At 39.0% G+C, this 24,861-nt stretch overlaps 2 protein-coding genes across 2 annotated transcripts; both read right to left on the bottom strand.

Annotated features, from left to right (window-relative positions):
* Positions 1-1,312: 1,312 nt before the first annotated feature.
* LOC104601977 (ribulose bisphosphate carboxylase small subunit, chloroplastic-like) lies at positions 1,313-2,354 on the bottom strand. The gene is made up of 3 exons (XM_010265503.3): positions 2,138-2,354; positions 1,877-2,011; positions 1,313-1,747 (listed from the first exon to the last, which is right to left on the bottom strand). The coding sequence occupies exons 1-3, from the start codon at positions 2,318-2,320 to the stop codon at positions 1,517-1,519; spliced, it is 549 nt and encodes a 182-aa protein (XP_010263805.1). The 5' UTR covers positions 2,321-2,354; the 3' UTR covers positions 1,313-1,516.
* Positions 2,355-12,224: 9,870 nt separating this feature from the next.
* On the bottom strand, positions 12,225-13,288 carry LOC104601969 (ribulose bisphosphate carboxylase small subunit, chloroplastic-like). The gene is made up of 3 exons (XM_010265493.3): positions 13,042-13,288; positions 12,782-12,916; positions 12,225-12,651 (listed from the first exon to the last, which is right to left on the bottom strand). The coding sequence occupies exons 1-3, from the start codon at positions 13,228-13,230 to the stop codon at positions 12,421-12,423; spliced, it is 555 nt and encodes a 184-aa protein (XP_010263795.1). The 5' UTR covers positions 13,231-13,288; the 3' UTR covers positions 12,225-12,420.
* Positions 13,289-24,861: the final 11,573 nt, after the last annotated feature.

The raw sequence follows: 24,861 nt of genomic DNA, 5'->3' as shown, positions 1-24,861 counted from the left end.
TTGCTCCAGTCAGAGGCAAGATCGTTGACAGTTAGGACCGACCGGATTGCACTCCATCAATATCATTCCCAAAAATATCAGAAAATCACCAGAAAATGCGATATCTAAAAAGGGTTGGTTTTAATAATCAATGTTTGGCAAATTCCCCATAAATCGACAAAATGAACCAACCAAATAAAAAAAAAATCACTAATTCTTCAAATTCTGACGTGGATACAACATTGTGCCGAATTCTAGAAAATCATCATCAATGCCAAAGAATACCTTAGATTTGGTGGAACGATTATATTAATCCAAAATTCTTGCTTAATAAAAGGACTAACTTTGAAGCATCTTTACTTCAGGTTCTTCATTGTATTCGAAATTTTAAATGACTAAGACGATATCGCCAATTAAAAAAAAAAAAAAAACCGTGAACGCTAGCAGACTAGTAGTTCCCATGAGTCCATGACCTTAAGGCTCAGTTTTGAATTTTACTTTGATGGACCCATAATGGCCCAGTTTGCCACCCGTAATTCCAGACGGTCTAATGGGAAGTTGGACTGGGGAAAAGGGGGAAAAATCTTTTGAGAAAGTGGAAGGGTTCTTTCCTTTTGTTTGTTTGTTTGCCTTTTAAATTGAAGGAAAAAAAAATCAAAATGTCTTAATAAATCTCATCCTTTTAAATTTTGCGAGCACAACTGAAGCCACCTGAGTAATGAATAAGTATATATTTGGCATCGATGCTGTAGAAAACATTGCTGTATATGAGTGGGTTGGAAGTATGTTGCTGTCAGGTAGAACATTTCCTGAAGCAACAGCAATACTTTCTATTTGGTATTAGTGATTCTTATCTGTTTTAAGCACTCCTACCCATTATAGGAAGTCCATATCACTGCCACATCATGTCTTTGTTGGTAACAACGAGCTCCAATCTAAGGAAATGTTAAATTTGACATTGTTTTAAATCACACCTTCTCGATTTCTAAGACTTAGCTTGAAGCAGTGTTTTTATGGAAAAACGGTTTCAAACATATTGACTTTTCCTGAAGCACCAATTTTTACAATATGGTGTTAATGTGTCAGCATTTTTCCTACACTAATATATAGCGATTTTACAACATGGTGTTAATGTGCCAAACAGACGCTAAATATCCTGTTCTGGTTATATGTATAGCGATTTGTTCAGCAACACAGTGCAGCAGATCCAGATTCCAGATTCCAGACTCAAATCAACAAAATCCATAGTAAGAGAGCCGGGATCTGCTGCAATTTTTTTTCCTACACTAATATATATAGCTGTCGTATCTCGTATGAACTCAACACTCAAATGTTACCGGTTACCATCGCCAACAAAATATTATATAATCTTTATTCTCAGCTTACATTCCGTTCCGTTGGAGATCCCCAAAGGAAAGTAAAAGGAAAGAGAGAAAAAGAAGCAGACTACTGAGTTGAGGCAAAAGTTGGAAAACCAGAAGAAACGGAAAACCTAAACACATCTTGAAACAAATTGGGAAGGACGGATTCCTTAAATTTAGAAGCCAGGAGGCTTGTAGGCAATGAAACTGATGCATTGCACTTGGCGCTTGTTGTCGAAACCGATGATCCGGATGAAGGCGTTGGGGTAGGCTTTCTTTGCCTCTTCCAGCTCGGCCAACACCTGAGACGAGTCAGTGCAGCCGAACATGGGCAGCTTCCACATGGTCCAGTAGCGTCCATCGTAGTACCCAGGAGATCTGTTGTTCTCACGGTACACGAACCCATGCTACAATCACACCAGTACCACACCAAACAGAGCAAACAGTCACCACCACCACCACAAATTAAGAATAAGGCAGGGTCGTTACAGATTATACAAATCCACTACAATTAAAATTAAAAAGGATTGACAGACCTCCAACTCGAACTCCAAGCAAGGAATCCATCCCATGCGCAGAAGGTAGTCAACTTCCTTGGCCAGTGATTCTGGAGAGAGAGGTGGAAGGTAAGACAGAGTCTCGAACTTCTTCTTGGCAATTGGTGGCCACACCTGCATTCACATGCAATTGTGCTCTGTCAAGGACCCTTTTTTATCGCAATTTGAGCTTCAACACTCCGTTTACATTCAGTAAACATGTTCAACTATCATGAATTTGCCTTTGGTTGGTATATGTACCTGCATGCACTGAACTCTTCCGCCGTTGCTGGAGAGGGAGGTAATGTCATTGTTGGTCTTGCGGGTGACAGGGAAGGCCGAGACGGACTTGAGTCCGGTGAAGGGTGCCACCATGCTAGCTTGAGCTGGGCTGACACGGTTGACGGAGGCAACGGCTGTTGGTGAGAGCACGGAGGAAGCCATTTTGTCCCTTTTACTCTTTTGCTAAGACCTTACACTACCAATTCAGCTATATATAGACCAACCTTCCTTCATTGCGTCCATTTGTTATTATTGGTCCTCATTCTGCCTCTAGGATGTCGTCTGTGATAAACTGATAACATCAGACTGATCGGATGGCCACACAATCTGAGGGAAATTTTGGATTAGAGTTTTGCGATGGGCACCCTCTTATGACCACACAAAAATAAGTAATTTCTGAGGGCAGTTAGTCGGTCTATTCTTTTGATACCAACCACAAGTAGTTAACAATCTATTATTAAGTTAAGTTGTAAGTCACTGCCAATTTGTTTATCCAAATAATAATAATAATAATAATAATATGATCAGAGAACTGACACTAGGGTTGGTTCTGGATCGTCTACTACTTACAGACCCTACAGCCTACAGGGATATGGGTTGGGACTCGGGATTGGGTTTGTGATTGAATTAATGCTTTCTTGATATCAGGTCATCAAGACCAGATCTACCTGATCACCTTGCTCAGACGCAGTCAATTGATGACATCCTTACGTGTAGCTAGCTAGAGTTGAAGAAAGGGATTCATATAGACCATGCGATTCCAAAAGAGAATGAAAACATTTAAGTGAGATACTAAGATCTACCATTTAACACATTTTTATTTAGTTATGAATGTAAGAGGCAAAATTTTGTTTCTTCAGATCTTTCTTACAAAGGCTGAAGTTTGGTATGTAATACAAATAATCTTGATATGTGATGAGGGATAATTTGGCTCTTTCAATTATTTAGTGACACGTGGCTTCTAGATGATACCTCAGCGCTGAAACGGCTGATCAATTCGGTAAGTTAGTTCGGAGCATTTTGCTCAAGCCAACCTTTACTTCGGCACAGTCGAGCTGGCAGACCCGTAAGATTATGACGACCTGTCCTAGGAACCGGTTGAGCTGAGAGGACCCAAGGCGACCTACGAGGAAGAGCTTGCTAACCACCCCCAGCAGTTTGCTACCAAAGGCGCCAACAACGCGGCTGTTAGAACGACTCATTGTGTCGTTCGCCTTGACTTCACTTAGACGAACCGTAACCCCTGCGAGGATCTCTCAACTAACACCTTAACATGCCAGGAAAATGGGAAAACGGCTCCACAAAGAGCTCAAAACTGTTACCCTGAACCCCCTGAGTCTAGGGACCTATATAAGGTGTCCAGATCCACCTAGAAAGGTGCGTGTACTAACTTTCTAGAGCTCTCTCACTCTTTTAAAGAATTCCCCAAACACCTATTGACTTAAGTATCGGAGTGCCTACCCCGGGTAAAAGGCACCCGGGCACTGCACAAATACATATTGTACATTGTAAATAAATACAAAATAATATAACATACAAACAAAATGCTGAGTGAATTAGTATCCTGAAAAAGAATGACTTCCTTTTTTGTTATTTTTGAGCAGCCAAAAATTACTTGTCATTGCTTAGGTATCTTAGGAGAGTACAGGTTGTGTATATAAAAGATGTCCCGGGTCCATGTGTGGTACTGGGGTGTGTCTATAAAAGAGAGAGAGTCCAAAAGGATGAAAAGGAAAAAATTAATTAAAGTTTGATGCACTGGATACTTGTTTCTTTTGGTATTGTATCATTCGCCTCTTTGCCCTTATAGGGCCACATTTCATTTTAATATGAGAAAAAACTATGTGGAATTTGTTATTCTTGTTCTTTATTTTGAAAGGTGCATTCCTATATATATACAAATAGGACACTCAGTTTCAGTAGGAGTTGATTGTTCAAATACATCTAGGAATACAAAGCACCCACCGAAGGTTGCGTTTCGGTAGGAAGGTTACGTGCAGATCTGGTTTCTCAATACTCCCCCTCAAATTGGCGCATGTAGATTCCGGATGCCCAATTTGCCAAGGAAATATGTGAATTTCTCTTTTCCCAGAGCCTTTGTCAGGATATCAGCTAACTGCTCTGTGGTTCGAACATGGCAAGTAACAATGTTCCCACGCCGTAGCTCATCGCGAACAAAATGACAATCGACCTCAATATGCTTTGTCCGCTCGTGGAACACTAGATTTGCGGCTATGTGCAAAGCTGCCTGATTGTCACAATACAAACGCGTGGGTTCATCATGCGCCACCCCAAAGGACAAAAGAAGTTTCTTCATCCACTTCAGCTCACAACTTGTCGCAGCCCTCGAACGATATTCAGCTTCTGCAGAGGAGCGCGACACGGTATGTTGTTTTTTCATTTTCCAAGAAACTGGCGATTGCCCCAGCAGAACAAAGTAGTCAGTCAACGACCGTCGTGTCAGTGGGCAGCTTGCCCAATCAGAGTCGCAATAAGCATATAGACGCAAATCGCTATCAAAACGGAACAATATACCTTGTCCTGGATATCCTTTCATATAATGCACTACGCACAGAGCTGCCTCACAATGTTCTTGTCGTGGGCTTTGCATGAACTGAGCTAGGATATGAACACAATAACACAGCTCAGGACGTGTAATGGTCAAGTAGATCAACTGTCCCACTAATCATCGATACTGATTCGGATTTTCCATAAGAGCGCCCTTTGCCAGTGCAAGATGATGATTCTGTTCAATGGGTACGGATGTTGGTTTGGCTCCCAAGAGTCCACATTCCGAGATGATGTCTAGGGCATACTTTCGTTGAGACAAAAAGATTCCCTCAGGGCCATGAGCTACTTCAATCCCTAGGAAATATTTGAGTGGACCCAGAGCTTTCATATGGAAGCATCGATGGAGATACTTTTTGAATTTTACAATGGCAGCAGAATCATTTCCCCCAACAATCAGGTCATCAACATATATCAGCATGTGCAAACGAATATTGTGTTTGCAATAGGTGAACAGAGAGTAGTCAGGATACGACTGGACAAACCCGAACTGTATCAAGGCCGTTGTTAACTTCGAGAACCAACATCTGGGAGCTTGACGTAATCCATAGAGAGATTTCTTCAGTTTGCACACCTTTGTTTGATCCTTAGATGCAAATCCTGGCGGCAACTGCATGTATACTTCCTCATTCAAATCCCCATGTAAGAAGGCATTATGTACATCCATCTGATGCAACTCCCACTTCCTAGCGGCTGCCACGGCTAAGAAAGTGCGGACTGTCGTCATTTTGGCCACAGGAGCGAAAGTCTCATTATAATCTAACCCCTCAACCTGTCTATTCCCGAGAATAACTAGTCGAGCCTTATGTCGTTCAATCGTCCCATCTAAATTATATTTGATCTTATAAACCCATTTACTCCCTATTGCCTTTTTCCCGAGAGGTAGAGTTTCCAATGTCCAAGTACAATTATCCTCCAGAGCCTGGATTTCCTTCCACATAGCTTCCCTCCATTTCTCACTTTTCATTGCCTCAAAAAAGCTGGTGGGCTCGGCTCCTGCAGTGACTGCAGCTAAGAAAGCTTGATGTCTAATAGAGAAGTTAGTACATGTCACATAATTCGCTATGGGATAGGGAGTCGTACCTGAGGACTCTGATTTAGAGTTGGCTTGAGTGTGAATGGGGTCTTTCAAACGTCGAGCAATGTAGGTCACGTAGGGTTTCAACAAAATAGACGGCGTGCAATGCCAATGTCCCCTACCAAGTTGCTCTTCTGGCATTAATTCCCACTTCCTGCTCACTCTCTTCTTCTCCATGCTCCTCTTCTCTTCCATCACCATTATTCTCAAGGCTCCCCTTATCACAGATGTCGGCTGCATCACTCCCCCTGTCTTTATTCCATCTGTGGTTGTGTACAACATCATCATCAACTACGACATCAACTTGTGCAATGGCTGGGCCAGGTTTGTTTCTCATATTGGCTTCTGAACCAGTGACATATGGAAATATATTTTCATGGAAGACTACATCACGGGAGACAAAATATTCACCTCTTTCAACATCATATACGCGCCAACCTTTCTTTCCGTAGGGATAACCCACAAAAACACACTTCCTACTCCTTTCTCCAAACTTATCCTTGTCTCGAGGACTCCAATGAGCATAGCAGAGACAGCCAAATACTCACATGTGCTCGTATTGAGGTGGCGTCCAGAACAGTACCTCATACGGAGTCTTCCCGCCAAGTACAAGAGAAGGTGTCCTGTTTATCAAGTATCCGGCGGTTAAGGCACACTCCCCCCAAAACCGAATAGGTAAACCTGCTTGAAACCTCAATGCTCTCGCAACATTCAAAATATGCCTATGTTTTCTTTCCACTCGACCATTCTGTTGGGGTGTTCCAACACAGGAGGTCTGATGCAGAATGCCATGAGTCTCGAAGTATGACTTCAGGCCTTTAAACTATGTTCCATTATCACTTCGAACAACTCTGACTTGCTTTCCAAATTGGCGTTCTACCATGGCACAAAAATTTTTAACAATATGTGCTACTTCACTTTTTTCAAGCAGCAGGTAAACCCACATAGCACGAGAATAATCATCAACAATGGTTAGAAAGTAAACGGCACCACAAGAGGCTGGTACCTTATAAGCACCCCATGTATCACAATGAATTAGAGAGAAACAGTCATCGACTTTATGTTTACTTTCAGAAAAAACTTCCCCAGTTTGTTTTGCTCTATAACAAACATCACATGGCTTATCTCTTTCAGGTCTACTGTTGAATTTACCTACTTTAGGAAGTGAAGATAATATCTGTTCAGACGGATGTCCCAATCTACGATGCCACAACTCCCATTCACTCATTCTACTTGTTCTATTTTCCCGAACCGGTGCTGCTCCTCTAAAATGATAGACCCCATCACACTGCTCACCCGCTCCAATCAGAGTCCTCGAGGTTTGGTCCTGTATCACGTACAGCTTGTCAGTAAAAGTGACAGTACAATTTATCTCTTGCAATAATTTAGCTACAGAAATAAGGGTGCAGTTCATTCTTGGTACAAAGAGCACATGATGTAAATAAATATTTCCACCCAAATGCACAATCCCTTCCTTTACTGCAGTAGTTTGCTTCCCATTGGGAAGTTCCACCGGACACGGTGTAATATTCCGAACATCAATCAATAAATTAATTTCTCCAGTCATATGGTGCGACACCCCGGAATCAATTATCTAATCAGTAGAATTTTTCTTATCAGAAAGTCTTTCAGATTTATGTGAATTCAGATTATTGAGAAGTGTTGTCCATTGGTCTCCACTCAGCTCCGAAAACCCGCTACGGTCATGATCATTTGTGATTCCAACCTTTCGTCCTCCAGTCTCACTTCCCACTGCTTGGGCAGCGTTTTGCTCTTGCCTTGTTTCCTCGTCCTCGTCCGCCGATCATGATGAAGAGTCTGTCGGTATGCCTTCTGGTTCGCTGGTCGACGAGCAACGATCACCTTCAGGTAGTGTGTTTGGTGTGCTCTACAGGCGGTAATCAGAGATTACGCCAGTCGCGCAAATCCTTCCAATTTTTGGGGTTCGTCGAACTCCGGATGAGGTTTGCAAAAGAAGTGCGGCCACGGTACCTTGCAGAAGAATCCAAGAAACCCAAGGGCCTACGCAACAGGATTAGATTCCGGAGGATATATCGATTGACCGACAGAATACAACAGAAACCATCAACTGGCCCAAACTAGTTTTCAGTTCATGAAAACCAAATCAAACACTCCGCTTCATGCTTCGGCATATGATCTGTCAATCTTGATCATACTCCGTCGCACTGTGGAAACCAACGGTCTGAAGGCAGGGTCGAAGAAGTCCTCCCGGAAACAGAGGAGAGAGAACAATACGTGTCGAAGATGACAAAACTCTCTCTAGATTTCGTCGTAGAATCCGAACCCAAACTCTGGTCACTGTCTCAGAGATGGGGACGATGAATCAGTAGCTTTGCCGCCGCTCTTTCCCACTCAGAAGTTTCGCTGCCGCTGCTCTGGTTCAGACGGAGACAACTAATTGGCCCAAACTACCATGGCCGACGAAGATTGCCAATTCAATGAACATGATTGTTTCCGTCGTAATGCCGGTTTTGTTTCAGGTGTCTCCCGATAGAAAAAACTGCGCTGCTACTGTAACCATACCGGAGAAAGTGTTAGATCTTCCTTTTTCTCTAGTGGAGTCATGGCTCTATCTCTGAGTCAACAGCAGGTACCCTTCAATGGTGTCTTGTCTGCCGCTGCTCTGGTTCAGACGGAAACTGCCACCGGTTCCATTCGAATAGGGAGAGAAGAGGAACAGTAGCTTCGTCGCCGCTCCTTTCCGCTCAAAAGCTTCGTTGCCGTTGCTCTGGTTCAGACGGGAAAGAGTCCAGTCTTCGCCTTTGTGGCTGAAGGTGGAGCCATTTGTTGAAGAAAGATCGGAGAAGGCTGAAGAAGAATAAAAACCGAAGAGCTCTGCTTTAGTGTAGAGTTCTTGTCTGATCCGTGAACGTCTCAGTTCGGAACTCGAATCCGCCGGTCGCAGCCTTCGATCTCTGTTTCTCTGGGGTCTGGAAGAGACGAACAGTGGAACTGTGGTAACCGCTCAAGCTGAAATTCCGAAGTTGAATTCACAGTGAGGGATTGAGGACGACGAAGAGTCTTCTTCTTCTTTTTATTTCCGATGGAGGTGATGAGTCTGGATTATGGTTTCTAGGAGCGCCGTAGCGACGACTGCGGAAGACGAAGAGCAGTCTGTACTCTGCCTATGGGCGAAGTGCCGAACTAGAGACCGGAGTGCACAGAGACCTCTTGCTCCTGTTTCTGGCTCTGATACCATGAGAAAAAACTATGTGGAATTTATTCTTCTTGTTCTTTATTTGAAATGTACATCCCTATATATACAAATAGGAGACTCAGTTTCAGTAGGAATTGATTGTTCAAATACATCTAGGAATACAGAGCACTCACCGAAGATTGCGTTTCGATAGGAAGGTTACGTGCAGATCTAATTTCCCAATATAATACTAATTTTCAACAATATTCTAATAACTCTTTTCAAAAGTGGTGGGAGCTGATAGTGGGGCTCGAAATTGCATCTTGTATGAACTACTTAATTTATGTACCAACTAAGCCACAACTCAGTTGGGATATACTGAATACTTTGTGTCTTTGTCCTTGCTCCTTAACACAGAAGGAGAGGTGGGGACGGAAAGACTTTTGTGAACCTCATCTCTTGGGACAAACATGATTCATCCCAATCATAAGGTTTTTACTTGTTCTTTTCGTCTTTTTATAGAATAATCTCAATCACAAGATTAGTGCCAAGTTGACCAACTAAATGGTGGCTCGATTGGCATGTTGGCTGGATATTCCCAGCAGAGTTCGAATCCCGCTATTCCCACCTATGTTGAAAAGTTAACGTATTAATTGTATGAAGTAAAAAAAAAAAAAAACGCTCAGTACCAAGTTACATCAAACTATTCCAAAAACCTTTCTAATTGTCTATTTCTTTAGGGAAAAAAAGAGATGAAGTTAGAGGATATGTATCTAGGTGGGCCAATTTTCAATACCTCAAAGAAGCACTCAGACTCGAGATTTATTGTAGATAAAGCAAGGTCAAAACTTAAGAAATGGAAATCAAGAATCCTCTCTCATGCAGGTAGATAGGCTCTCATTAAATCTACTCTAGCTTCCCTCCCCCTTTACCATATGGCAACCTATGCTTTTCCATCCTCCACCCGTAAGGAGCTAAGATCAATTTGCCGTGATTTTTGGTGGGGGAAGACATCAAAAGAAAGACCCATCTACCTAAAAGCATGGAAGTCATTTTTACTCCATTTGGAAAAAGGGGGTCTTGGCTTTAGAGACCCAAGTTTGATGAGCAGAGCTCTCTTACTTAAGCTGGCTTGGCGTTTTCTCACAAAAACTGATTCTTTATGGGTTAAAAATACTTAAAAAAAAGTATCTTACCTCATCAAATTTCTGGAAACAAAATCACAAAAGTTCACACTCAATGCTGTGGTCCAGCCTATTAGCTTGCCATGAAGATCTCATTAAGGATTGTAGATGGTTAATCTCAAACGGTTGGGATGTAAATATTTTCAAAGATCCGTGGATTCCTAATGGACTGATTGAAAAGCCAAATAACTGGGATCTTGCTTGCAGCAAGGTGGCCATGCTCATGAATCAAAACTCACGGACGTGAAACATCCAACTCTTACATATGCTCTTTGATGAGGACATTATTAACCAGATTACAAAGATTGTTATCACTCAGGTGAATCCTTTAGCTAATGACAAGTTAATTTGGTCATTTACTCCTCATGGAAGGTTTTCTTGCAACTCTGGATATAAACTATTGTGTCATGATGTTTCAAAATCTTCTCATGCTTCGTGGGTTTGTGAAAATCTTAGCTGGAAAGAATTGTGGAAAATGAAAACTTTAATTCCCCATGTCAAGATGTTCTTATGGAGATGCTGTAAGGGAGTTATTTTAGTTAATGCAGAGCTGGCTAAAAGATCAACTAAGATTGAAGCAACTGAGAATACTCAAAATAATAATTTACGTTATTGGTTACAGCATTGGAGACATATTGACAAAATAAGGAATCAACATTCTTGCTTTCCAATGTTTGCTCGAGGGATCATTGTGATGTGGTTCATTTGGAAGCATAGAAACAAAACGATATTTGAGCAACACCCTTTTAATCCATTACAGACGCTTGCAGCCATTGAAGCTCATTGTGCCTTACTTTCTAGATCTACTATTTCAGATTCAAACACTAACAGTGTTCACTCTCAAATCAGTACGGATCCTCAGATGGTTTAGAGGTGGATCAAGCCTCCTACTAGAATCATTAAAATTAATACAGATGGGGCATGGAGTTCTTTTCGCTCGGCTTTTGGAATTGTTATCAAAGATCACAATGGCTATTTGATACTGGGTAGATGTGCTCTCCTCCTATGTTCTTCCCCGACAGAAGCTGAAGCCTTAGCAATTTTGGAAGGTCTGAGGTGTGCCATTGCAATGGACCTTGTGGCTCTAATCATTGAAAGTGATGCAAAACACATCATCGACATTCTCTCTTCAGGTGCAGACCCTCCCTGGAGATTACATTCTATTATTCTAGAATGTAGGTTTCTTGCTTTTGGTTTTATATCAACCAGTTTTATTCTTACATCTCGATCTTGTAATCACTTAGCCCATGGACTAGCAAATCATGTTGTCAAATACAATCATGCTATGACCTGGCCGACTCCTCCAGATTTCATCAGGTCTATTTTTCTGGATGAGATGTAACTTGTTGTTTTGAAATAATTTTTTGCCTCTGACTTCAATATATATATATAATTAGTGGTACTATTTATGTTTGATAGAACCTAGCAATAATTTTCCTCTCAAGTTAAGCCACAAGCATCCGATGGAAATTTATAGGTTGTGGATTATTTGTTGAGTTTGTTTGAATAGTACTTCGTAGTATTCTGGCGATCAGTATATATAAGGGGCGGTGTTCATCAAGGTTTTGTTTTCTAAAATAAAAAATTAGCACCATATCAGCAAAAATGATATAGTTTTTTTGAAGTGAAGAATGGTTCGACGGTCTACTACATCCTCAAAAGTCTTGGAGTACTGTGCCACACTGCCACCCCAAACCAAAATGTTGAGCGTCAGCGAAGAATGATTGTAGCCACACGTATTAACCAATGCTGATAGGAATAGCACTGACACTGTGAAGGTAAATAATGGGTTCGTGCTCTACGGAGACAATACCGGGCCAATCAAGACATGCCACATCGGCTTCATGAACTGACGTGTTGTATCATGACTAGGATTATACATGATTAATTTGCTCAGTCTCCAACGAGCCTCGTCTCCAAATTCCATCTTCATCTACCATAAAAACTTGTGAACTTAATTTTCAAGCGAATTAATAATGAATGATGAAGAGCAGGGTAGGGTGATCATGGTTTATTGGAGGAGATGGATATCCATTAATGTCTGTGTGCGTATGAATCTCAAGTAAAGAGATATTCAAATTCAACAAATTAAAAGTACTTTATGTAGCAAAAAATGAACAGTAGTTGCTACTTCTCTCTCTGTATATATTGCTCTACTCTTCAATGTACATTTCGCCTACTGTCCCTCAATATTATATATTTATATGTAGTGAAGTCGAGAAATCAACATAGAGACCTTCCAGCAGCGAAAATGAGGAGAATTCTTAAATTACATTTAGTAGCCAGGAGGCTTGTAGGCAATGAAACTGATGCACTGCACTTGGCGCTTGTTGTCGAAACCGATGATCCGGATGAAGGCGTTGGGGTAGGCTTTCTTTGCCTCTTCCAGCTCTGCCAACACCTGAGACGAGTCAGTGCAGCCAAACATGGGCAGCTTCCACATGGTCCAGTAGCGCCCATCGTAGTACCCAGGAGATCTGTTGTTCTCACGGTACACGAACCCATGCTACAATCACACCAGTTCCACACCAAACAGAGCAAAAAGTCACCACCACCACCACAAATTAAGAATAAGGCAGGGTCGTTACAGATGATACAAATCCACTACAATTAAAATTAAAAAAAAGATGACAGACCTCCAACTCGAACTCCAAGCAAGGAATCCATCCCATGCGCAGAAGGTAGTCAACTTCCTTGGCCAGTGATTCTGGAGAGAGAGGTGGAAGGTAAGACAGAGTCTCGAACTTCTTCTTGCCAGTTGGTGGCCACACCTGCAACAGTACTCAGAATTAATTAGCAATTAGCAATGTCGATCAACACCATTTCTGCTCAACTGCGCGCGCGCAACTATCTTGGGTGAGATTTGGTGTTGAATTTGTTGGGCGGTGTACTGTACCTGCATGCACTGAACACGGCCACCGTTGCTGGGGAGGGGGAGGGAGGTGATGTCGTTGTTGGCCTTGCGGGTTACAGGGAAGGCGGAGGCCGACTTGAGGCCAGTGAAGGGTGCCACCATGCTGGCCTGAGCCGGGGTGGCACGGCCGATATTGGCAACGGCTGTCGATGAAAACATGGAGGAAGCCATTTCTCTCCCTTCTTGCCTAACACAAAACTACCAGACGCTTGAGAATCCTTCAACTCCTACCCTGCAGATATGTAGTCTCACATCTCTTGTTTCCTACCATAAATTTCTCATCCACTGGTCAGAAATCCATGTACCACATAATTCTGGCTGACCACACAAGAAGAGTGAAATTGGATTAGAGACTTCTTAATAAGAACCTCTCTATGCATGCCACTTGGCACCAAACATACAGCCAGCCTTAAAGGAACAAAATATGTTCTAATTAGTATTATCGAGTTTTAGTCTTTTAAATACCTCTCACGGAAAGTGATATATAATCATTGTTTTGAATTAATTAATAATATACACTCAATTAAATTATACCAAGAACCATATAAATTAACGAAAATGTTGAAATGAAGGAGTCCATGAAATTTTCGTGGCGTTCAAATTTTAAGTAAAGGAGAGGTGGTGGAAAGTTGTGTAGGGTTTGTGATCGATCCAAATTTCTTTGGCAAATTTACATCTCACATCGTGATGTTTGATGTCGCCGCGTCCTTCCTGGCTAGTCTAATTTGTTGGTGGTTGCAGTGGCACTTTGGAAGTACTAATTAAATGGGCTGAACGTAAATTCTAATTTACTTTTTCTTTAGATTTGTTTTATTTTATTTTAAGGAATAAGGCAAAAACTTTATTCAACTTGGAAGTAGAAACTAGAAACAACATTACATACATCTCATCCAAAATAACAGATCGGATAAAGTCTGGCGTAGAGGACGACCGGTTCTGTCTTTACTCTTTAGAGCGAAATGGGCTGCTCTATTACAGGACCTAGGGGTTTGAGACCAAGAACAGGATGAGAAATCTCCTGATAAAGATTTGCAATTTGGGGAAAGTAACAAAGGCTCTCCAAGGAGGTTCCAGATCAACAGAAGAGAGAACTTAAATTGCAGCTAGCCTTGGCTTTACTTTCCACGATAATTGGATCCATGGAGATGGCCTTCGCCAGTGGAAAACCATTTAAAAATGCTCTGAATTCAGTTTTTTCAGCAAAAGAACAAGATACCGTTATAGCTCTGGCTATACTAGCTGAGAGATCCAAATTCATCCTGAGCAATAACACACCTACAGCCGGGACTCCACACTCTATCCATGTTGATCTTAATGTGTAGATGTGAGGAGGTTTGGACCATCATCTAGTAGAGGTAGCTGGTTGATTTAACGAATCCGGATTTCCTATTCATGACAACTCTACCTATACTTACTCGCATAACATCGCAGCTACACATGGGAAATATCTCATCCTCTTGCATGTTATTATGCACTAGGAGATATTCCCAATGCACAAGGTAGTGCTTTTGTTGATAGGCATAGGTAAAGGTCTGGTGGATAGGAGATTCAAGTCTGATTTAACTGAAACAGAGAGCAGAGGTCTCTTGTATGATGAGATTGGTTTGATTTGATTGTGGTCCCATCAAATTTAGATACATCTGCTAGGTGAGACCGGATCTGCTCTTCACACCTGGCGCCTCACACGCACATCCTATCCTTCTCCGGTGGCCTCTGTAACAGGCTTGGCAAAACAGCTATGGCGGCCTCCTCGGGAGAAATTAAGTCCTTTCTGTCAAGACCGGAACAGCAACTGCCTGTTACAGAGGCTGCTAGAGCTCTCAAAATAAGGCTGCCTGTTACAGAGGCTTGGGGGGTGTTAACAGGTGTAATATATGTATTGTTCACAGACTTAGTACCCGCAGGGGTATTTTTGTAATTCTGTAGACATATTGTTATATACGGCCAGAATAGTATAAATGCAAAACTTCACTCAACTGAAGCTAAGTCTTTGAGGCCTTAACTCTATAGCCTCTTCTTCTTCTTCTTCTTCTTCTTCTCCTTCTCCTTCTGCTCAACGTGGTATCAGAGCAGGACTGTCCAGGCCTGGAAAACAACCAACTGAGGTCTCTCTCCACTGCTGCATAGAAGCTATAGTCCTGATGCTCAAAGACAAGGAGAGGAAGCATTCTCTAGTACTGTGGATTGTCTCCACTGTCGAGTTGGGTTCTGTTGCATGAAAGCTGACTGTTCAACTTCCTGGCGCAGAAAAAAGGGGGTTCTACTACTGACTGTTCAACTTCCAGCCTTAGGTGCTAGTAGCTGGTGTTGCTCGGCTAAGAAGTCTATGGAAATCCATCCCAAATGTTTGAAGGAAGGTTCTGTCCTGAAGAGAAGTTCGAATCCATGACTATTCTACCTATTCACAGTTTGGGTGACATAGGGACTGAAACTTTTTTTTCTTTTCCTGTTTATGGCTCTCTTCTTGCACGACTGTTAATGTCCCAAAATCTGTGTAGGGATTGTTCCCCTTCCTCCGAGTGTATGTTGTTCTATTCAACTCTCCAAGGAACTGCGGTTGAACCCTAGACCCTAAGTGACTGTTCGGCTATCCTGGAAAGTGGATATCAGCCGACTAGGTGTGGTGCGCCACCACTTGTATTGTTGTTTCTACTGAGTTTTTTTTTTCTCTTGGTTGAGAAACTGTATTGAAGTTGCAAAACTGTAGATCATTTAGATCTGGTTACACTGCAAGAGCAGTTCGTATATTGTTCTGTGGACTCCTACACAGTGTAAGTCATACATCCTAGTACTGTAGCTGCAGTGTTTGTGTTTGGTTCTCTGTGAAACTGAAAATCAGCAAGTGCCTAGTTGTGGACTGTAACAGCTCTGTAAGGCAGTGTACCTGTGTTTTTTGAGTACTTCTAAACCTAGAATCATGAATAAGGAAAGATTGTGGTGCACTAATTGTCAGAGGCCCCGACACACCAAAGATACTTGTTGGGATCTCCATGGGAAACCAAAGTGGGTTCAGGATTTACCTAAGAAGCAAGGCTCAGATGTAATTAGAAGACCCGGGCAACAAGGTACCAAGAAACACCACATGGCAAATATGGTTTCTCGGAAGAATCAGCCCTCCACTTCTGCTGTGCCTCAAACACCACATAGCCAACATAGTTACTCTGGATCAAACCCAAGGGAGGATATTGTAAACTCCACCACCTCTTTTGCATCCATATCAGGTAATTCTGCCACTGCTTTCCATGCTGCCAGTACCAGAATGGACAAATGCCATGAAGGAAGAAATCGATGCTCTTCATAAGAATGGCACGTGGGAACTTGTTGATCTCCCTAAGGGTAAGGTTCCAGTTGGATGTAAATGGGTGTTCACTATTAAACATGGGGCTGATGGAACTGTGCAGAGGTCTAAAGCTCGTTTAGTGGCAAAGGGTTTTACTCAAGTATATGGAGTTGATTATGCAGAAACCTTTGCCCCTGTTGCCAAAATGAAATCTATTAGAGTACTTTTCTCTCTTGCTGCCAATCTGAATTGGGATCTACATCAGCTCGACATCAAGAATGCTTTCTTGAATGGTGACCTTGAAGAGGAAGTTTATATGGCTCAAGGAAGTGAACAGAAAGTGTGCAAGTTAAAGAAGTCTTTATATGGGCTGAAGCAATCACTAAGAGCTTGGTTTAGCAGATTTCATACTGCAGTTCAGCAGAGGGGATACAAGCAATGTCAGTCAGATCACACACTGTTTGTAAAAAGGGTAGAAGGTAAAATGGCTGCCCTAATAGTATATGTGGATGACATAATTGTTACTGGTGACTGGGAGGATGAAATTCAAAGTTTGAAGGGCTTCCTTGCCACTCAATTCGAAGTGAAAGATCTAGGACTTGCCAAATACTTCCTTGGAATTGAGGTTGCTCGATCAAAAAAGGGTATCTTCATCACACAAAGGAAATATGTCCGAGACTTGCTTAAGGACACTGGAAAGATTGGGGTTAAACCAGCTGACTCTCCCATTGACCCCAACCATAAGTTAAGTGACAGCCAAGGTGAACCTCTTAAGGATGTGAAGCAATTTCAGAGGCTTGTAGGAAGATTGTTGTACCTCTCTATGACTCGTCCAGACATAGCATATGTTGTTGGTGTCCTCAGCCAGTTCATGCATGCACTTAGGTCCACCCATCTTGAAGCAGCAGAGAGAGTACTTCGGTATCTTAAGAAGTTCCCGGGTGCTGGTTTATTATTCCAGAAACATTGAATAACAAGGCAGCTATCAGTATCGCTGCCAACCCGGTACTACATGATAAAACAAAGCACATTGAAGTTGACAAGCATTTTATCAGAGAGAAAATCATCACAGGCGAAGTATGCACTCCATACATCAGCTCTGAAGACCAACTAGCAGACTTATTTACAAAAGGGCTAAACCATTCCAGACATCAAGGTCTCTGTGACAAGTTGTGCATGATTGATATTTATGCCCCGACTTGAGGGGGAGTGTTAACAGGTGTAATATATGTATTGTTCACAGACTTAATACCCGCAGGGGTATTTTTGTAATTCTGTAAACATATTGTTATGTACGGCCAGAATAGTATAAATGCAAAGCTTCACTCGACTGAAGAGAGCCATGTGAAGCAATTAAGCCCCTGGTGAGAGCTCTCAAGATCGGAACAGCAACCGCGAAGGAGAATGCCAATTGTGCCCTATTCCACCTCTCTAATGAAGAGTGTATTCGAATGAATATAGAGGCAAGGAAGACAATGAATAGTATCATTACCCTTCCTTTATATTCTTCAAAAAAATATCTTATTTTTATTATTTTATAAAAATATTGCAAAAAGTTGCCAAAACAAAATACACTTCTAATAATCATGATTCTCGCTTCTTGCAATTCTTGCCACGGTAAGTTCAAAATAACAAATACATGTGCCTATGTTCCACATGCGAACATGGGCACTTTTGTAATTTTGTAAGAAAATAGATAGGACGAAAGCCCTAAATCTTCTCATCAGTCGTGTTTTTCTCCAACAAATCTTTACAACCCATAGTTTGTCAGGTAAGAATCCCATTGTTCAAAATTCTCACTGTTCTAGTTCTCCAAAAATCTCGTCGTTTTTTTTTTCTGTTTCAAACATCAACATATTTGCCTCCATTCTGAAGTTTTTTCCAGGTGTCAACAAGCTTTGTTGTTCTGATTCGTAGTTCTCATAACCTACCTCAAAAATATCCAGGTAAAATATATTCTACTTTATTTTTATTGTATTGATCTGTTTTTTTCCCTTTCAATTTTCTTTTCTGTTATTCCATATGGTTTGAATGTTTTTTCTACTGTTGAAGAAAACTAGATTGCAATTTCAATCTATGGCTTTTGGTTTTTGGGAATTTTAAGATCGCTGAAGTAAAGAATATCTCAATGGTTGTTTTCAATAGATAGATTCTTTTATGTTAGAATATCTTCTACATGTTTTTACATTTTATTTTTTGGAATGGTTATGTTTTGGGGACCAACCTAAACAATGCATTCATGTCATGTTGTAAATAATAATAAAAGAAGGCAGAATGGAACTTAGCGCTCAATGCTTTCCAAACCCAAAGAGCACTATTGTTGCAAATGCAAAATTGAGAGACTGAGAAAAATGTGTTAGAATGGGCTGAGTCGTACCACTTGATCACTCTCCTTAAAATCGCATTTGCCCCTTACTGGTAGGTGTGCACTCGCTTACCAAACATCTATGAACCATCAAAGAAAATGCTAAGAAAAATAGGAAAGATAGATAATTGCCTCTCTAGAAAAGTGCACAAGGCATAGGCATGCCTGGCTTGGCATGTGCGTGTGTAAAAAACACCCTGGACCAACCCCCTTACATGCATGTAGAGATATATATTACTCTCTTCCTATGGGTCCCTACTCCCTACCCATAAGGAAAACAATCCTACTAATATACTTTAAGACAACTCTTTTCCCAAGCAATACGGGACAAAAGTCTTGTACCTAAATGCAAGATGAGGGAAAGACAAAAAAGACAAAAAACTAAAACAAAAGGGAAAGATGTGAAATTATTGAAAATTTGAATCTCCCTCCAACATGTCATCAACCTTAACTTTAGGTTTTCTAACCAAGAACCTGAAAACCCATTTTACTTCCTTATTAGACTTCCAATCATAACATGATAGGCACGCACACTTGATTTTATGATTGGTTTTGACTTGCTCTTGTATATAAGGAATTGTTAGATGCAATTCATAGCAAATAAGCTTCATCTAAGCCAACTGTATTCCACACTAGTAAAACTAAAATTTAGACTATCACATAAATATTTTCCCAAAACACTTCAAAAATTATGATTTTCCATATAATAAGTAACAAATAGCTAAGAACAATATAGAATCCCATCATATGCAGGTGAGTATAAATTTCAGCATGACGAAGTGAGGATTTGACTTTTTACTTTTGCAAATTGCCAAGCCATCTAATGTAGATATCAATCAATAATAGTTGGTGCGTAAAGAAACTATAAAAAAAAGTTGGTGTATAGATTGTGGAATCTAAATATTAATTCATATTGAGTGTTTGCTTTTTCTGGATAGTAAACAAAAAAAAAATAATAATGGCAAACTCAAGGTCATCAAAAGCAATATTTGATGTTCTTAAAGAACAAATACTGTTGTTCTTCATTGTTAATCCCAATTTAGTTGATGCCACAAGAATCTTCAGTCAAGTCAAGATTAGACAGGTATGGATGATATACAAGCAGTAGAATATCTTCATCTGCTATTAAGGAGTTTTCTGCTCACAATCTCTTTAATAACTTATTTATTAGAGAATAAAGCTGCAAGGGCTCATTTGAGTCGGAGTCGGAGATTCAGTTAAGCTGGTTCAGCTGTTTTAAATTACTCGATATAAGTTATTTAAAGAGACTGAAGTAGACAGCCCTTCAAATAACTGACTGTCGCTTCAATTTGAGGTTTTCAGATTTTTCACCAAACATAGTACATTGACGGTTCATGTGGGCCCACATAGCACATTAACTGTTCATGTGGGCCTACCTTGAAAAATCAGAAGCTGCTACGCTTTTGCCCTTTTAAATGGGCACAAGTTATTCAATTCAGCTCTTATCTAAAGCAATGTTCAAAGTATTGGAAATATCAAGTGTACCAAAAAGGTAATTTTAAGAGACGTATTGGGATACACCTTGGATACGCATGAATATCGGAGAAAAACTAAGATATGCATAAATACGCTTGGAAATACTATAAATAATTTAATAAATCATAAAAATAACACTAAATATAAGACCTCAATGATGTGTATATACATTAAATTAATATATTTTAATGGTTTTATGAAGAAATATATTGTAGGTAATTATAATTTCATTAAAAATCCTATGCTTAACTATAATTTATAAATTATAATTCTTAAGTTTTAATGTTTATGGGATGAGAAAAACTCAATTCTCCTATCCAACCATAAAACATGCATTGGCACAACTTCTAAGTGAAAATATAATCAATAATTATTTATTATTTATTTTCAAAAATTATAAAAAATAAACAAACATTATATAATATATTCAAAAAATAGTTATTAAAGAAGAAATTTCAATTTCTTTGTGGACATGATAGATCATCCATAGAATTATAATATATTCAATCATTGTGATCAAATGATAAAATATAATTAATTAATTATTTATTTTTTAATTATAAAAATAAAAAATAAAAAAGTAATTATTAAATAAGAAATTTCAATTGGTCTGTGGATATGAAAGATCATCCATAGAATTATAATATATTCAATTGTTGTGATCAAATGATAAAATATAATTAATTATTATTTATTTTTTAATTCTAAAAATATAAAAAATCAAAAAGTACTAAAGAAGAAATTTCAATTGCTCTATGGATATGATAGATAAATCCATAGATCTAAAACATATTTAGTCTTTATAGGCAGGGAAAAATTACATTTTCAAAATTTTTATTAGTTTATATTTTTTCCAAATATTTTCATGAAATTTCCATAAATTTATTAATAACACAAAAAAAAATATGATTTTGAATGTAAGAAATGTAGATCAACATAAATTTAAACATTTAAGAAAAAAAATCACAAGATATTATAAAAATTTGAAAATTTTACCTATTTTTTCAAAATTTGAAAAATTTTCAAAAAAAAACAATTCAGACTTGTTTCTTGCATTTTTTTTGCAAATCTAGCACTTCAGGAATGAGGTTTGGAGTTTTAGAGTCATTTGGGGGTGAAAGAATGCTTATTTTAAGGAAAAGAAGCTTGTTTTTCCCTTTTTATTTCTTTGTTAGTTTTTTGCCGTATCTTTTTCATCGATACATTACCAATACACCCCCGATACGCCCTGATATGGGTCTGATATGCATGAAAAAAAAAAGACGAAACATCCGATTTCCATGCGTATCCCATATCTGTTTTTCAAAGATACGATACGATACGCCCCGTATCTGGTGTATTGTATTAAAAATTTAAACATTGATCTAAAGACCCTATCAAGTGTAAAAACTCTTAGGATTATTGGCCACAGATAAAACATTCGAGTTTTTTAACTTGCTAGAAAACATTGGTCGGTACTTGGTAATTTGGTATCTTTGGACAAAAAAAAAAACCTAATAAGGCTTAGTTTGGAAAAAGTACAAATACAAATATGTATAATATAAATACATACAAAATATAAGTTTTTACACTATAAATTTATATTTATACACCTTCCAAACTGAACCTAAAGGTCTACACAATATTTTAAAAATGAGCCTAGAAATCAAACGGCTTTGGCCATCGGTTTTTGTGTTAGTGGTTTGACCATCTAGATTAACCAGTTCAAATGTTTCGATAATATATCTGATCCTACCCTTTGGATTGAAGATTAAGGAAGGATGGTATAACTATTATGAGAAAGGGGTATATCTCATCCTACCCTTTGAATTGGGATATTAGGATAGGATGGGTATTAATATTATTAGAAAGGGAATAAGAGTGAGAGTGAGAGGAAGATCTATTGGCTGAGAAAAGGGAAAAAAAAAAGGCCTATTGGTGTGGGTGACTTTAGCGGCAACGGTGGAGATGGCAACCGGACCACCATTTTCTCTCTCTCTCTCAGATTTCTCTTGCAATTCAGTGGTCAGACCGTTTAGATCAATGGTTTATTAACGAATTCAATGTTTTTTAGTTAAATGACAGGTCAACACTAAAACGGAAGCAGTGTCTTGACCAGTTTTCCGGCCATCCGGATTAATGGCAGTTTTAAAACCAGAGCTGGAGTGAACTCTAAATTTTCCTGTGGAACATATTCCCACGCGTTGGAAAACCATTTACCTTTTGGACAGAGGTGTAAAGTGGGCGGGCCCGCAACGGCAGGCCCGTAGGCAATTCGTGCTAAAGGCAAGTCGTGTCATGCTAGCGTGCAGGCCATTATGGGCCATGCCACCCTTCCGGGTGGAAATTTTGGGAGTCGGCCCGGCATGGCCCACGGCCCAGGCCCAAGCGGGTCCGTGCCGTGCTATGGGCCTAGGTTGAGCCGGGCTGGGCCATAGGGCGGGCCTTGGGCCTGGGCCGAATCGGGTTGTACTGTTTTTTTGAAAATTTTGATTTCTTTTCTAAGTAAAATTGTAAAACTAAAATATTTAACTTTTCTTTAAACTTTGGGAATTGGGAACTATTTAAAAAATTAAGAAATGAGAAATCTAAGTTATCTAACACATAAATGAAAAAAAAAATATTTAACTAAATTGAAATAAGAATGATGGAATAACAAATTGGAAGAAAAATAGAAATTTTATTTCATTTAAATTTGAATGGTACAAATTACATATACAATGATTGGATCATTGCATACTTGGATGAATGAAATATGAAAATGGAATAAATTAATAAAATATAAAAAATACAATATGATTACAAATTGAAAATACAAAATTACATTGTTAAAAAATTAAAAAAATATATCAAATAAATTAAAAAATTTACAATAATTTGAAAAAAAATTCTAAATACAAGTAGTCAAATTCATGAATCATCATTCATGACTTTCATCATCTGCTTCGAGTGAAATATCCGGTGTAGTATCATGCCCTCCCTTGTCTTGTAATCGATTTTCTACATCTAGCCAATTCTTGAAGCAGATACACATCTCTATGCTCTCATCATTCATGCAACTTCTTTTGTCATCCAACACCCTGGTACCTGTACTAAAACAAGACTTCGATGGAATTGTAGACACCGGAGGGGTTAGTAGATCACGTGCCATGGTGGCAAGAACCAGATAATTTTTCGAATGTTCACTCCACTAGGCTAAAAATCAAAATTATTTGATCATTCACCTAAATTAGAAAAATTTGCTTGTAAATAAAAATTAAGTTCAGTAAATGAACTTGTTGTAGAACTAGCAAATTTCTACCTTTAACTTATTAAATAAAAAAGTTTTTCTCTTCTACTACTGGCCTCAATGTCAGAAGTAGAAGAAGATGATGGACAAGTTGTAGGAATATTTCCTACATTTTCAGATTCATACAAATTGTACATTTCAAATAATAAATTATCAATTTCATCTTTTTTATTTCCTATGTCAATATTCATATTTTCACAATATGATTCAAGTAAAATATCTAAATCATCTTTCCTAATCCTAGGGTCTAATATTGTAGCTAAACAATAAATTGGTGAAATGTTCTCCCAATATTTTTTAAATTTATTTTTCATGATTTCAACAATACATTGAAATTGTGGATTATTTCTATATTTTGAAAAACAATCACTAATTACCATTAATTGATAAGGTAAATTACAATTAGTTGGATAATAAATTCTAGATAATTCATTAGTTGCATCCAAGGTTCAAAGTATCAATATGTTACGAGTTTTGGTTGTTTCCAGGTGTTAATACAAATATAACTAATATTAAATTTGGATGTCCAAATATCTGAAGTAATTGCAACTTTAGAATTAAGATTTGCTAACAAAGAAATTAAATTGTGTTTATATGAATAAAAAATCTTTAAAGCATAAGTTGTTATAGTATTCCTAGAAACTTTTTTATATTGTGGGTTTACAGAACTACGCAACCATTTTTTAGCTTTGGATCTTCAGTTAATATAAATGGTTGTAGTGCATGTATAATATACTTAGAAAGTTCTTGTCTCATTTTTTCTTGTGAATATTTAAAAGTACCAATCTGTGTTTAAGTTGTTTCTCTCCCTTCATCTTCTTCTCGCTCATGTGTGAGCAAATGTTTGTTCAAATGACCCATACCACCCTTACTACAATAACTAAAGTTCTTACTTTTTTGGTAAATGACCATTTTCCCCTTCCCCTCAATATCCTCTACTTTGAAAAATTTTCAAACTGGGCTACTTAGCTTAGAGACCCTCATTTTTCCCCTAGTATCAATACTTGAGGTGAAAGTTCCACTTCCATTGACATCAATCGCATCAGTTCTAACACTATCATGATGCGATTGAATATCACCAATGGTGAACATGTTGGGGAATCGGTTTTCAGAAGAGCTAGCCATTTTTTTTAATTCTAAAAAGATAAAAATTAATCTAATTCGACTTACCTGGATTGCTGGTTCAAAATCCCAATTTGATTTCAACGGTTGAAGCTTTTCAACATCCAAGCATCCCAAATTGAGATACTTGAGCTAGTTGAGCAAGCCTTCTTGTTGAAAGTCGAAAACTTCAATAAAATTGAGACTTAAGAATTGGAAGATGCAGAATCAAACAATCAATTAATCAGAATTACTCAAATTGCAGAGAATTGAGAATGTATGAGTATGAGA

The sequence above is a fragment of the Nelumbo nucifera genome, chromosome 3, assembly GCF_055504915.1.
Source record: "Nelumbo nucifera cultivar China Antique chromosome 3, China Antique-T2T, whole genome shotgun sequence".
In the NCBI taxonomy this organism is placed as follows: Eukaryota; Viridiplantae; Streptophyta; class Magnoliopsida; order Proteales; family Nelumbonaceae; genus Nelumbo; species Nelumbo nucifera.
Note: the sequence above shows the minus strand (reverse complement) of the source record. Positions and strands in the feature narration are given on the sequence as shown.

Coding starts and splice junctions, on each gene's coding strand:
- LOC104601977 (XM_010265503.3), bottom strand. CDS start 2,320: ATGGCTTCCTCCGTGCTCTCACCAACAGCCGTTGCCTCCGTCAACCGT. Junction 2,012..2,137: donor GAAGAGTTCAGTGCATGCAG/GTACATATACCA, acceptor ATGTGAATGCAG/GTGTGGCCACCAATTGCCAA. Junction 1,748..1,876: donor GCTTGGAGTTCGAGTTGGAG/GTCTGTCAATCC, acceptor GTGTGATTGTAG/CATGGGTTCGTGTACCGTGA.
- LOC104601969 (XM_010265493.3), bottom strand. CDS start 13,230: ATGGCTTCCTCCATGTTTTCATCGACAGCCGTTGCCAATATCGGCCGT. Junction 12,917..13,041: donor GCCGTGTTCAGTGCATGCAG/GTACAGTACACC, acceptor GTACTGTTGCAG/GTGTGGCCACCAACTGGCAA. Junction 12,652..12,781: donor GCTTGGAGTTCGAGTTGGAG/GTCTGTCATCTT, acceptor GTGTGATTGTAG/CATGGGTTCGTGTACCGTGA.